Source organism: Mus musculus, chromosome 1, assembly GCF_000001635.26.
Source record: "Mus musculus strain C57BL/6J chromosome 1, GRCm38.p6 C57BL/6J".
NCBI classification, from domain to species: domain Eukaryota; kingdom Metazoa; phylum Chordata; class Mammalia; order Rodentia; family Muridae; genus Mus; species Mus musculus.
In genome coordinates, this window is record NC_000067.6 from 37,093,989 (window position 1) to 37,106,644 (window position 12,656).

The window sequence follows — 12,656 nt, forward strand, 5'->3', positions numbered from 1 at the left end:
TGGGGTCCAAAGTGAGTTTCCATTGAGTCAGGACCACACAGGAAAACTCTCTCAAAACATAGATGCATAAATTCATGGGATGACCCCAGAGTAAATCTATGTACCTACCATAGATTGATTTTTGACAAGGGTGTCAGGAGATTTCAATATGGGGACAATAACCACCCAACATGAGAGGGAATGGGAGCAAGCGCCTCACTGTAAAAGCTAAATTATAATACTTTGGAACAAACCTTGGCACAAGTGCATATTTCCTTAGACTCAGTAGTATTCTGCCTGTTAGCACCAGGAAGAGCAGTAGAGATAAGATAAAAGGGTCCACGGTGGTTTGAATGAGAGTGGTCCTCACAGGCTCACATGCTTGAATGCTTGATCCCCAGCTATTGGCACTGTTTGGGAAGGATTAGGAGGCGTGGCCTTGTTGGAAGAGGTGTGTCCATGCTAGGAAACCCAGTCTCGCTCTCCCTCTCTGCCTGCAATTTGCAGCTCAGATGTGACCTCTCAGCTCCTTGTGCAACACCATGCCTGCATGCCTGCCACCATGCTCCCCACCATAATGGTCATGGACTAACCCTTTGAAGCTGTAAGCAAACCTCCATCAAGTGTTTTCTTCTATAAGTTGCCTTGGTCATGGTTATCTCCTCATAGCAGCAGAACAGTAGCTAAGACCGGGACCTCAGAAATGTGTGCCGCTTCATGCTTCAGTGGACACTATGGAGAAAAGGGGAAGACCCAAGAATGGAAGTACTTAGACACAAGATGTTCGCGTAGACTCTAGACCAGTGGTTCTCAACCTTCCCAATGCTGCAACCCTCTAATACAGTTTCACATGTTGTGGTGACCTCCAACCAAACTATTATTTCATTGCTACTTCAGAACTGTAATTTTTTTTTTGCTACTGCTATGAATCATAATGTAAATATCTGATACATGACATCTGGAGGGGTCACGACTCACAGTTGAGGACCACTGCTCTAGATGTAGGAAATCAGAAGGAGAGTTACCGTCCATAAAGAAATGAGTGCTAACCCAGTCTTCATTGCACACGTGTGGGAACTTCAGGTCTCACAATTTCCCAAAGTCTGTTTATACTTTTTCTTTCTGTCTTCTTAACCTCATGTGCCCACTTTATCTCCAAATCCTGAGTTGATCCGTAGACCTTGCCACAACCTGGCTATATGTTGTTGTTGTTGCTGCTGTTGGCAGTGGTTTTTTTGATGCAGGGTTTCTCTGTGTAGCCTCAGCTGTCCTGTCATTCACTCTGTAGACCTGGCCTTGAACTCACAGAGCTCCTCCTGCTTCTGCTTCCTTAGTGCTGGAATTAAAGGTGTCACCCCCACCCCACCCCACCCCCACCTCTGGCTATTTTTAACAGTTTTTTAAGATTTTTTTTTAAATTGTAGGTGTATGGCTTATTTTCTGTCTGGCCACTGTACATGCCCAGTACCTCTGAAGGCCAGAAGAGAATGCCAGATAGTCATTTGCTACCATGTGGGTGCTGAGAATTGAACCCAGGTCCTTTTAACTGCTGAGCCATCTCTCTATCTCCCCATCTCATTTTTTTAAAAAGTTGCTGCTTGAGGTACAGGTTGAGGTAAAGCCAACTCAGTGGCTTTGCCACTTGGAATGGCTGCTGAGTTGTGGGCTCATCAAATCGCGCTGTGATTCCCCTCCCACCGTTCGGGCTCCTGGTCATGTTTTCTTCATATCCTTGTGCAGGGTTGTCCCTGAACTGACAATTGCTCCCCACTGCCGAGATGGTTTAGAGTCCCCCGAAACTCCCCCACTCCCAGCTGAGATGCTGCTTGCATTTCTCACACACTGACCAGACGAGAAACTGGGAGGAGTATGGGCAAAGGAAGGCTCTTGTTTCCTCCTCCAAGTTTCTTTGTTATTACCACTTTGCTTCCATTTTAAACCTGCTTCTTTTCTGCCTCATTTCTTTCTCCTACTTTCTTCTCCACCCTCAGAGTCGTGTAGGAATTAGTGACCCTGGAATTGGAATAAGCACATTGGGCAAGCAACAGACCCTTCTTTGCAATGGAAGCCATACTTTGATTTGTCAGAATTAGCAAGAAGGAAGAAACAAACAAACAAACAAACGAAAATTAATTTACAGCATTCCTGGGGTTGGGGGAGCAGGCCTAGAGCTCCCGGGAACCCCTTTCAACTCTCCCAAGAAGTTAAAGGTCACAAATTCTAACAGGCTTTTCCTGACATTCCATTCAGAACAGAGACTAAAACTTCCTGCTCAGATTCAGGCACACTTGACATTAGGCTCCTTGGTGCTCCCACTGGGCCTCAGGCCCCATGTGAGGTGCCCAGGACACCACATCTTTGCAGAGAAGCAGCTCTGGGGTAATGGTGGGTTTCTGCTCTCCACCTCCCTCCTCCAGGCTGGTACCCGTGAGGTGCCGGGCACATGCATTCAGCGCTAGATGCTTTAGCAAATGTGCATTAGCAGAATATATCAGACAAGCACAGAGATGTGTGCAAATGCTCAAAGGTGACTTCTGCCTCATACTGACACCACCTGTCCCCTGGCCTCTGCCCGGAGCAGGCTTCATTCTACCTTCAGAGGAACGACAGAGTCTGCTGAGGAGTCACCCACCTCATCAGTGGGAGGGACTGGACTGTCCATGAGTCGCTGTTCTTCTTTCTCCATTTCCAGCTGTCCTCAGTTCTGCCAGCCCCTCTTCCGTCCCTCCCTCCCTCCCTCCCTCCCTCCCAGTGTGTATTGTGCTCTGGTCTGTAGACCACAAGCCCTCCACAATGCTCTGGACAGAAAGGCTCTAGGATGAAATATTTTCGGGGTTCCTAATAGCAGGATTGGGATAGATCCTGTTTGTGGTGAGTGCCCCTGCCTGCCCCCCCAAAAAGGTTTAAAACAAGGTAATCAGTCATCCCCAAGTTTTTAGGTCCTCCAAATTTTTGCCTAAGGAGCCCTCTTTTTTAGTAGCAGCCATCGGTGCTCAATGGGGGCAAAGCATGTGAGTTGACTACGCCTTGTCTGGAAACTGAGTACATCCGTTGACTGACAATTCCCCAAAAAGGCCCATGACCTAGCACAGCAAGAATGAGGTAGCAGTTGAGTTGCTTTCAGTGGACGAGGGTAGAGGGTGAAGTTTGGGGGGGGGGGTGGTAAGTCCTTGATGTACCCCTGATGATCTGACTTTGAGGTTAGGTGTATGAGTGTCAGAGGGAGGGGGTGGTGATGTTCGAGCCGTACCCAATATCATTTTTTATCACAACCCTGGTTAAACCATGGTGGTCTTCAAAAGCATTAGTAAGTATGGCTTCCTGCCTGGAAAATGTTCTGAGACCGATCAGTGGGATGGAGAGGACCAGGCAGGGAAGTTCTGTGCTTCCCTCCTTCAAAAGCACCTTTAGCAATCTGTCACACGCACGCTTGCACGCTTGGACCAGGAGGACCCTGGGATCAGCATCACCGTGAGCTCACAGCACTGCAGTGAGGGACTCAAAACACACTCCTAATTAAAATAAGCGCAGGAGAGCCGAGAAAGGTTCCCTCCTCCGTCACGCTAATGAACAGATGCTGCCCCCCTCCTTCCCCTCCTCGGGCTAACGAGGCTCAGTCACTAATTGGTATAATTAGCAGTGAATGAACATGAAAACCGGCTTGGCTCTCCCTCACCTCTCCAGCTCCGATGTGTCTGAGCTCTCTGCTTTGAATGCTTGCCTGCCACTGATACCCTCTATGAAGCTCAGGTTGGAAGGGGCCTGCAACCCCCTTCAGGTGGTAATTGGAAGCCTGACTCCTGCTCAGAAGGGGAAGCGGCTTGGCTTTACCCTCTGTCTCGCATGAACCTGGAGAGTGAAGGTTTGTCCCTGGCTCTTTAAACACCCTTGCTAGGGCCGGTTTTGATGACTTCCAGAAGGCTCTTTTTGTCATAAATTTGGACTTATGCTTGATGGCAGTCCCTAAAACAGAGCAAAAGGATGTGTGTTGCTATGGAGATCATTGAATGAGAAATTTATTCCCCATCTCCCTGGTCAAACAGGGGAAAGGAAGCAGCTTCATAGGCAGGAACAAAGAGGTGCCCAAGACGCAGAGTCATGAACGGCTGGAGAAATCATAGAACAGTTTCTCCATGGAGGCTGATCTCCCCACAAGACCCAGCTACAGAGCCTTGCAGTGGTGCCAGGAGCTCTCTAGGGAAGCCCAAGGGGCTGGATGTTCTGGGAGGCATCTGATTTGTATTCCTTGAGAAAGATAGGACAACTCTGTGGTTTGTGTGGAAACCACCGGCTGGCATTCAGGATGGTACTCAGTGGGGCTTTGGGTGCCATATTGGCTTAAAATTCGAAAGCGGAAGCCAGCTTCTCTGTTCACTTCTGACTCCAGTAGGTTTCTGAGTGAGTTCTTTCAAGGTGTTGTATTGAAATGTGAGGACATGGCCCATCTGGCAGCTCATGGGCAGCTTCATTACATAGTACTGAGAACTGATTGGCTGCAAGCTGTTTTATTTCCCCGGGTCCTGTTCTAATTGTATGGCCCCTTAAATATGGCAAGCCTGGCAGAAATTAAATCTTTCATTTAAAGATTTATTTTTTAATATTCTTTTTAAATGTTTATTTATTTATTTATTTATTTATTTAATGTATATGATTACACTGTGGCTGTCTTCAGACACACCAGAAGAGGGCATCAGATCCCATTACAGATGGTTGTGAGCCACCATGTGGTTGCTGGGAATTGAACTCAGGACCTCTGGAAGAGCAGTCAGTGCTCTTAACTGCTGAGCCATCTCTCTAGCCCTTAAAGATTGATTGATTGATTGATTGATTGATTGATTGATTTATTAAAAAGGTGTCTGTGTGTCTGTGTGTGCTTGTGTGGTGAATAAGTGCACATGCAAGTGTAGGTGCCCTCAGAGGCCAGAAGAGGGCATTGGGTTCCCTGGAGCTGGAATTACAGGCAGATGTGGCCTGCCTGGTATAGGTGCTGGGAACCAGATTTGGGTCCTCTGCAAGAGCAGTACATGCCACTAACCACTGAGTCATCTCTGTCACCCTGCAGTGGCTACATTTTGTCAACTGGATACAAACTGTAGTCACCTGGGAAAGGGGGACCTCAAACAGGGAATTGCCTCCATCAGCTCTGCCTGTGGGCAAGTCCGTGGAACATTTTCTTGATTAAGGATTGACGTGGGAGGGTCTAGCCCACTGTGGGTGATCCCACCCTGTGCAGGTGGTCCTGGGTTATCTAAGAAAGCAAGCAAGGTGAGTGAGCCTTGGACACAACATTCCTCCATGGCTTCTGCTTCAGTTCCTGCCTTGAGTTCCTGGTGTGGCTCCTCGAGATGATGCACTGTGAATGATAAGATGACACACACCCTTCCAAGTAGTTCAACGTTTGTCCTAGCAACAAAAAGCAGAGTGGGACAAGCCCAGGGGTCACCTTGTAGTCTCAGGCTCTGAGGGACTGAACCAATCATGAATCAAACACATTAAAAAAAAAATTACAGGACAGCCAGGGCTATACAGAGAAACCCTGTCTCTAAAAACCAAACCAAAACAAAACAAAACAAAACAAACAAACAAAAAAAAACCCAAAAACCAAAAAACAAGAAGCAACCGGAAGTGTGCAGGTTTGTTTGCCATTGTTCCATGTGTACACGTTGCTTGTGTTGGCTGTTACACGTGATGTAGAGGTGATTTAAAGTGAACAGGCTTTGTGGGAACACTACATTATCACAAGAAATTTGAGCAGCATCTGATTGAGGCACTCACAGTGCCTCCTGATCCAGTCCTTCCTGGATATTGGATCTCAGACCTCCTGACTCTCGTGCGCGTTGCCGGAATGTTCAGAAGCCACCGATACTGAGAACTGCCTATGGGAAATCCCACTGCCACACTGGGGACCAAACATCCATCACGTACACTTTCCAGTGCACTCTCAAAACACATCTACATAGTAGCACTAGGTTTGCGTGAATTTATGCATACGTGGTAAACTGGGTCTACAGAGACTCAGGTATCAGGAGTCCCACTAGCTAGCAGTGTGTCGAAAGAAAAGTCCACCATCAGCCCACACAGAGAAGAAGGGATGCATTATTTCAATGGCCTGGCAGCATAGAATAAATTTCCAATAAATATAAAATCAGGCTCTCCAAAAAGGCCAAGAGGATACCATCTTCCATCTGCTGGTAAAGATATTTGATTGAGCTTACAATGGTAAAACAGATAAATTATGCCAGGCAGTGGTGGCAAACGCCTTTAATCCCAGCACTCGGGAGGCAGAGGCAGGTGGATTTCTGAGTTTGAGCCCAGCCTGGTCTACAAAGTGAGTTCCAGGACAGCCAGGGCTATACAGAGAAACCCTGTCTCAAAAAACAAACAAACAAACAAACAAACAAACACCAGATAAATTACGTTTGAGCCACTTGCCTAAGATAGTAGACGGCAGGCACAGCAGGACTTGAACCCAGAGCTTCTGACCCTGTATGCAATGCCTTCCTGACACATGGCTTTGGTGTCTCAGCCAGAGCCCTGCTGTAGTTCATTCCTGAAGGGAAATGTGGGCTCTGTTGCCTAGCAGCGGGGATTGATCCAGATTGGTGAACATGAGGTTGGGAGTGGTAGAGGAAGTGCTCATGCCTTATGCTGATGAACTATGATTCCAGAGTCAAGGCCTGCTGAGAGTAAGGAAAATGCAGAAGACACCTGGGAGTCCCAGAAGTGGCTCCAGAAGTACGGCTTGAAGGCTCAGAAGCTGACCTTTTACGATGTCCTCGCCCACTGCTCCTTCCGCCATGCTGATGGAGTTGTTGATATAAAAGCCAAACCAGAAAACGAATCTGTGCAGACCAGTGCGGTAGGTGAAAGGCGGTGGGGCTGTGGGCCTTCCCTTGGTGTCTGAGGTGGGCAGCAAGGCCTCCTTTGGATCAGAAGCCAAGGGCAGGCCACATTGAAAGATGGCAGGGGAGGGAATTAGCTAGGGTTTCCATGACAAAGCTGTCCTTTTGCTTTCTAACTTCTCTAAATGGTACCCATGAGAGTACTGAGAGCCAGGGCATGGCTCTACATGTCTTCGTCTGCTCTGAGTAGATAAAAACAGAAGCCTTGATGGTAGGTGCTTCATGAAGAAAAGCTTATATTTAGCTCGTACTTTTGGAGATCTACTAACACAGAGATACCATCATTTTTGGCCTCTGATACAATTCCCCAGCTCCTAGCTGTGCCACATAGAGACAGCATGAACAGAAGGGGACCAAATGGGTTGCCGACTTCATTGTTTAGCAGCTTGTGCTAGTGAACACCCACGCTGTAAGAGCAGCGTTACTGCCCATCATTGGCAGTCCCCTGTTGTGGGAAATAATTTTTTAAAAAGGACCCATACGTTCTGCACTTGTGCCTTTCCCCCAGCAGCCTGGCAGGCCATGCACTGGCGGGCAATGGCCGACCTGTTTTTATTTTGTGGAGGCTCTGATTCAGTGCTCCACAGTCTCTCCACCCAGCTTGCTAGGTTCCCACTGGCTGGGTCGCTACCATGCCAAACTCATGCTTCAAATCCCCCACAGCCTTTGTAGTACGCCTCAGGCAAACCTATGCTTCGCCTTCATACCTTTCTCTCATGAACCCAGACTAGCAGCCACGTGAAGGAAAATACAACACAAACTTAGCTCAGAAACAACTCAAGTGTTGGGCACAGCAACTAAAATCCTAATCTTGTAAGTCTTATTAAATTTAAATCCTCCAGTGGTGGATTCTTATGGATCCACCATTGAAACCAAGAGACACATCTTGTCCTCACACTATCCCTGTCCAAAAAAAAGGCTTAACTCTCTCCTGCTTCCTTTCTTCCTCTGTCCAACCTGGAAGTCCCACCTGCTCGCCCAGTGATTGGCTCCTTTATTCATTAGGAGATTGGTTCACAAGACTGCCTGAGTATGTGACTCACTCCTTGTCTGCATCCCCTCTCAAGAGAGCAGAATTAGCATCAAAATACAAACTGCACCAGGCCCGTCCACAACAGTTCCCAATGATCTTCCACTAGACCCTGCTTTGTAGAGTTTCCATGCCACTTAGCACTGCCACCCTGGGGATCTACCACAGACACTTTTGGAGACTCACTCAAATTTCCAAGCTATAACAACAGTTAGAAGTATATTATACCCAAGCCACCAGCTGGATCAGTAGAAATTCAAGCCTTATAAGTGCCTGGGTTGTTCACTGTATGTCAGAGGAGAGACTCTTTGTCTGCCTGTATTGAAAAGAAAGGAGAAACTGCTGGTGAGTGTGTAAAGAACCAAGCATCTCCTCTTGAATTTCCAGTATCTTAAAGACACAGTATTCCAGTTGGCACCTACCAATATACAGTGGATTTCCAGTAAACATAAAATCAGATTCTCCAAAGAGTCATGGTACCAGACAAGTACGCTTCAAGCTCTGAGAGATGTAATTCCATTGTACCAAATGGTGTCCACGAGGATGCTTCTCACAGTGTCTGACTCCGGCTGGCAAGGACCAAATTATTCTCAGTGTCAATGGTTTCTAAACGTTCATATCATTGTGTTTAAATCATCAGGTATGAGACAGGGACCAGGGTTTTACATCATGTATGTCCTAGCTAGCCCATTCTGTGTTCTTACAGTAAAATATCTGAGGTTAGGAAATGTATAAAGAAAGGATGTCTATTTAGCTCACAGTTCTAGAGGCCAAGGAATCTGTTGTAGCATCTGCTAAGTTTCTGGTGCAGACATCATGTTGTATCACCTCACGGAAAAGAAGGGAAGTGGGCTCTGGTAGGAGAGCTCACGGATGAGAAGGGAGGGGTGGGAGGAAGAGGGGGTAGGTGTGGTGGCAAGGGGGTGGGGGATAGGTGTGACATCAAGGAGGGCATAGGGGTCACAGCAATGTGGATGGTGGTTTTTCAAGTCGACAGGATTTAGAAGCACCCAGCAGAAAAACCTTTGGGCATACCGATGAGGGAGTCTTTAGATTGGGTTAAGTGAGGAGGGAAAACCTACCCTACGTGTGAACACAGCCATCTGGAATGCAGCAATCACCCGTCCATGGACTGAGGCTCTGGGCTGAGGAAACAGGAGAGTAAGCTGAGCACCAGCATCCATCTCTCTCTGCTCCCTGGCTGCAGATCCCTCACGCTCCTGCTTCCACAACCTCCCCACCATGATGGACTGCAGCCTCACATCGTGGGCCAAAATAAATCCTTCCTTCCTCACCGTGGGTTTGTCAAACATCTGTGACAGCAACAAGAATAACCCAGGCATGGAGGCTGACCTGCTTTGCAACAGTCTACTCTTAGGGTAACCAATCTAGTTCTGAGCTACCCAACACTCCTACAGAAATACCCAATCACCTTCTAAAGGCACTGCCTCCTGGTATGGCCATGTTGGGGACTAAGGCTCAGCATGGTTGGGACAAATGACATTCAAACCATGGCAAACACCCAGGAGAGGGTAAAGGTGGTGGACCAATGGCTGGCTACACATTGAGAAATAATCACCTCTATGTATAGAGCAGTGACTGAGAGACTGATCACTGTCACAGTCTGAAGCAGAAAAATCAGTGTGTGTGCGTGTGTATGTATGTTTGCCTGTGTATGTATGTATGTGTGTGCATGTATGTATGTGTGCATGTGTTCTTGTGTGTATGTGTGTATGTTTCCATGTCTATGTGTGTGTGTATATTTCCGTGTGTGTATGTGTGTGTATGTATGTGTGTGTGTTTGCGTGTATATGTGTGTATGTGTGTGTGTATGTATGTATGTATGTATGTATGTATATGTGTGTGTGTTTGTATGTGTATATGTATGTGTGTGTATATGCCAAGGATCAGCCTTGGTTTGGAGATGGGCTCTAAAGAGGAAGGATGTTCGAGAGCACTGAAACAAAGGCCTGGAAGTCAAATTGTGGGTTACAAGCCGACAAACCGTGTTCTGCTCGACAGCTTTCCAGATTGCTCTATGTTCTGCTTTTTTTGGAGATCTCCAGACAGCACTCTGCTCCAGACAGCTTTTTTTTTTTTTCTTCTTCAATTCTAAACCTCTCTGGATCTCTCATCTCTTGCAGATCCAAAGCCCGGTCCTTACCCCACCCTCAGATGAACACTCCTACCTCACCAGGCCCAGGACCTAAGCTCCCTCTGTCGCAGGCTGACCTTGAACTCAGGAGGCTGCCTGTCTTTGTATCTTTCTGACAAGCTAGCTCACAGTGCTGCTGCCTCTGTTCCTTTAGATCTGTGAAGCTGTTTATATAATTCATGTTGCATCCTTATATTTTGCATAGTTGAGAAATTATATATTTTTGAACTCATGCTTTTATCGTTCTTCCCACAGCCTTAAGGGCTGTCCTGAAGGTCACAGTATTCTAGCATTTCGCTGAGATGTTGGACATGCCCTTGACTCCCAGACTTGTGCTGTCTCTGCTTTTCATGGAGTCATTAATCTTGGCAGAGAGAACCTCCCTTGAAGGAGGAACATGAAAACAGGTACACCATCATACAAACAGGTCTTATAACCACAGCAGCCATCAACACTCATGGAGGACCACGTCCTGCTGGCTCTATTCCACGGGTAGGAACCCATGTCATACTGCCCCTTACATGGTCAAGCTGGGTTCAGCCTGTATGTGTGTGTGCACACATGTGTGGTGTGCATATGTGTGCATGTGTGTTTGCATACATGAATGTGTGTGCACGTATATATGTGTTTATATATATATGTGTGTGCATGTCTGTGTGCATGAATATGTGTGTGTACCTGTGCATGTGTGTGCATATGTGTGTGTGTGTGCACGCATGCACATGTGTGTTGGAAACTGAAGGTGTGGGAGGGTCAAGGTCCTGCTCAAATACTGGGTCACTTGCTATATCCTTAAAGGCTGTGACTGACGGTCGAGGCCTTTACTGAAAGGTTTGTAGCTCCAACTGAGGGGACCCTGCACTCTCAGACATGGCACCACGCTGGCTGCCACCCAGCTTCTTGCCCCCCTCCCAGTTGGGCTGTTTTCTTCTAGTTGTTTAGCTGTTGTGCTTTCCCCTCCTTCCCCCTGCGTGTTTACAGTAGACTCCCGCAGGAGGAAAATACATAAATTGAATTAGAAGAAGGCAACATTGACAAAAAAGCCCGCTGCTTGTCCTTGGAGGGAGGAGCAATTACTGCAGCTCAGGAGACATCTCGTTCTCGGCTTCCCTTCCCAGCATGGCCTTCTGGCCTTGCAGGCATCATTCTGACATGTTCAGGAGGTCATACACAACTAAGTTTTCATTTAGAAAACATTCAGCCCTGGGTATTTAAAAGTATCCACCCTTGCTGATTTTGACCCAGCCCGCTGTGAGCTCCTGGCAACACAGCAGGCTCCGGGCCAGCTCAAACGGTGAACTTACCCCTCCTTCTTGGCAGTCTCAGTGATATTGTAAGGGCCAGTCTGAAGAATGTGGCTTATGAATGGGGGTGGGGGAGGAGCTTAGCTCACATTTCTTGTGCTACTGAATAATAATACAATGAAGACTGAGAATCATACTGTCTTACTATTTCCTTTGATAGATAGTGGGGGGAGGGGCTTGCTCCATCATATTTTTCTGACCATAGGTCTCAACTTGGGTTACTCCTCTGGTTATGACAAGTGTATAGTAAGGAGAGACTGTGACTATAACACGGACAGATTCTTACCAGTTCCCGGTCAGCAGGGGATGGATCTCCTGTATGACTGTCTATAACAACACTGGTTCAGGTGTGGTGTAGTTCTGCCCACCTGAGAAATTAACAACTAAGAAGATCTTGGTGTGGATAGTTTCCAAGATGGACGGAGAGGTAGGGATCATTTTGCCACCCTCAATAACCTTCTTCGTGTCTTTAAACCGGGCAATGTCAGGTACAACCTGGGAAATGCCTGTCTCAGCACAGAGCCTCACACTTAGGAGACTGCCCGGCAGATGTGGTCTTTTCTCTGTTGCAGACACTGAGGTCACAAGTAGTGAACCCACAAAGCGCCCTGCGCTCTGTATCACCAAGGAACCTTGGCTGTTTGTGTTCAAAGTTTTGCCCTGATGGAGAACAGAGTTGCTGGGCAGGGACTTCTCTTGTGGCAGATGGAGGCCAGTGTGAACGAGATCCTTCAGGCTGCCATGTTGTTCTATCTTCTGCCATGCTGCTGCCTGACAGCCTGCCTCCACACAGCTCATGGCTTACTGTTGCTTTCCTTGGCCACCCCCTCCTGGCAGTGTGCTGCTGATCAACCGGGTCCTTACCACAAACACACCACCTGTCTCTGGGTTCTTGTTCCTACATGACCCCAGGATCCTTGTCCTCTACAACAGGGCCTGGTCTCTCTCTTGGGCCCATTGGCTTGATGTGGGTGGTGGCCTCTTCTCCTCTCTCTGCTTCCTGACTATCACTGTCTCATCAGGCTGCCACCCACCTCCTTGGGCTGTGTTGAGCCCAGTTCACTTGCCTCCTTCCCTCAGGATGAGTTTCTCCCTTGCCACCACCGACTCCAGCCCCCAGGATGCCAGTGCATACTTACGACGCAATTTCATATCTTTATCCCCTCTCCTGATGGCTTCCTTCTCCACTCCTCGCCCCGTCTCAGTAGGCATGCCCTTGACCTTGTTACTATGAAGAACTGCAGACATCGCCTGTGCTATCAGCTAATCGTGCCACTTAGGTTCCT

At 47.7% G+C, this 12,656-nt stretch overlaps 1 protein-coding gene across 10 annotated transcripts in view; it reads left to right on the forward strand.

Moving 5' to 3' along the window:
* Vwa3b (von Willebrand factor A domain containing 3B) overlaps positions 1-12,656 on the forward strand; it is a 158,451-nt gene that overhangs the window by 64,831 nt on the left and 80,964 nt on the right. For 9 of the 10 annotated variants that reach the window (XR_001778869.2, XR_001778872.2, XR_001778870.1 and 6 more), the window contains exon 9: positions 6,648-6,838. Coding sequence is in view for 6 of the 10 variants with exons in the window: in XM_006496379.2 (XP_006496442.1) it covers positions 6,648-6,838 (191 nt within the window). In the remaining 4 variants the exon portion in view is untranslated. Of the gene's footprint in view, positions 1-6,647; positions 6,839-12,656 lie in introns of those variants that run through there. The other variant, XR_001778879.1, reaches the window with a different exon arrangement.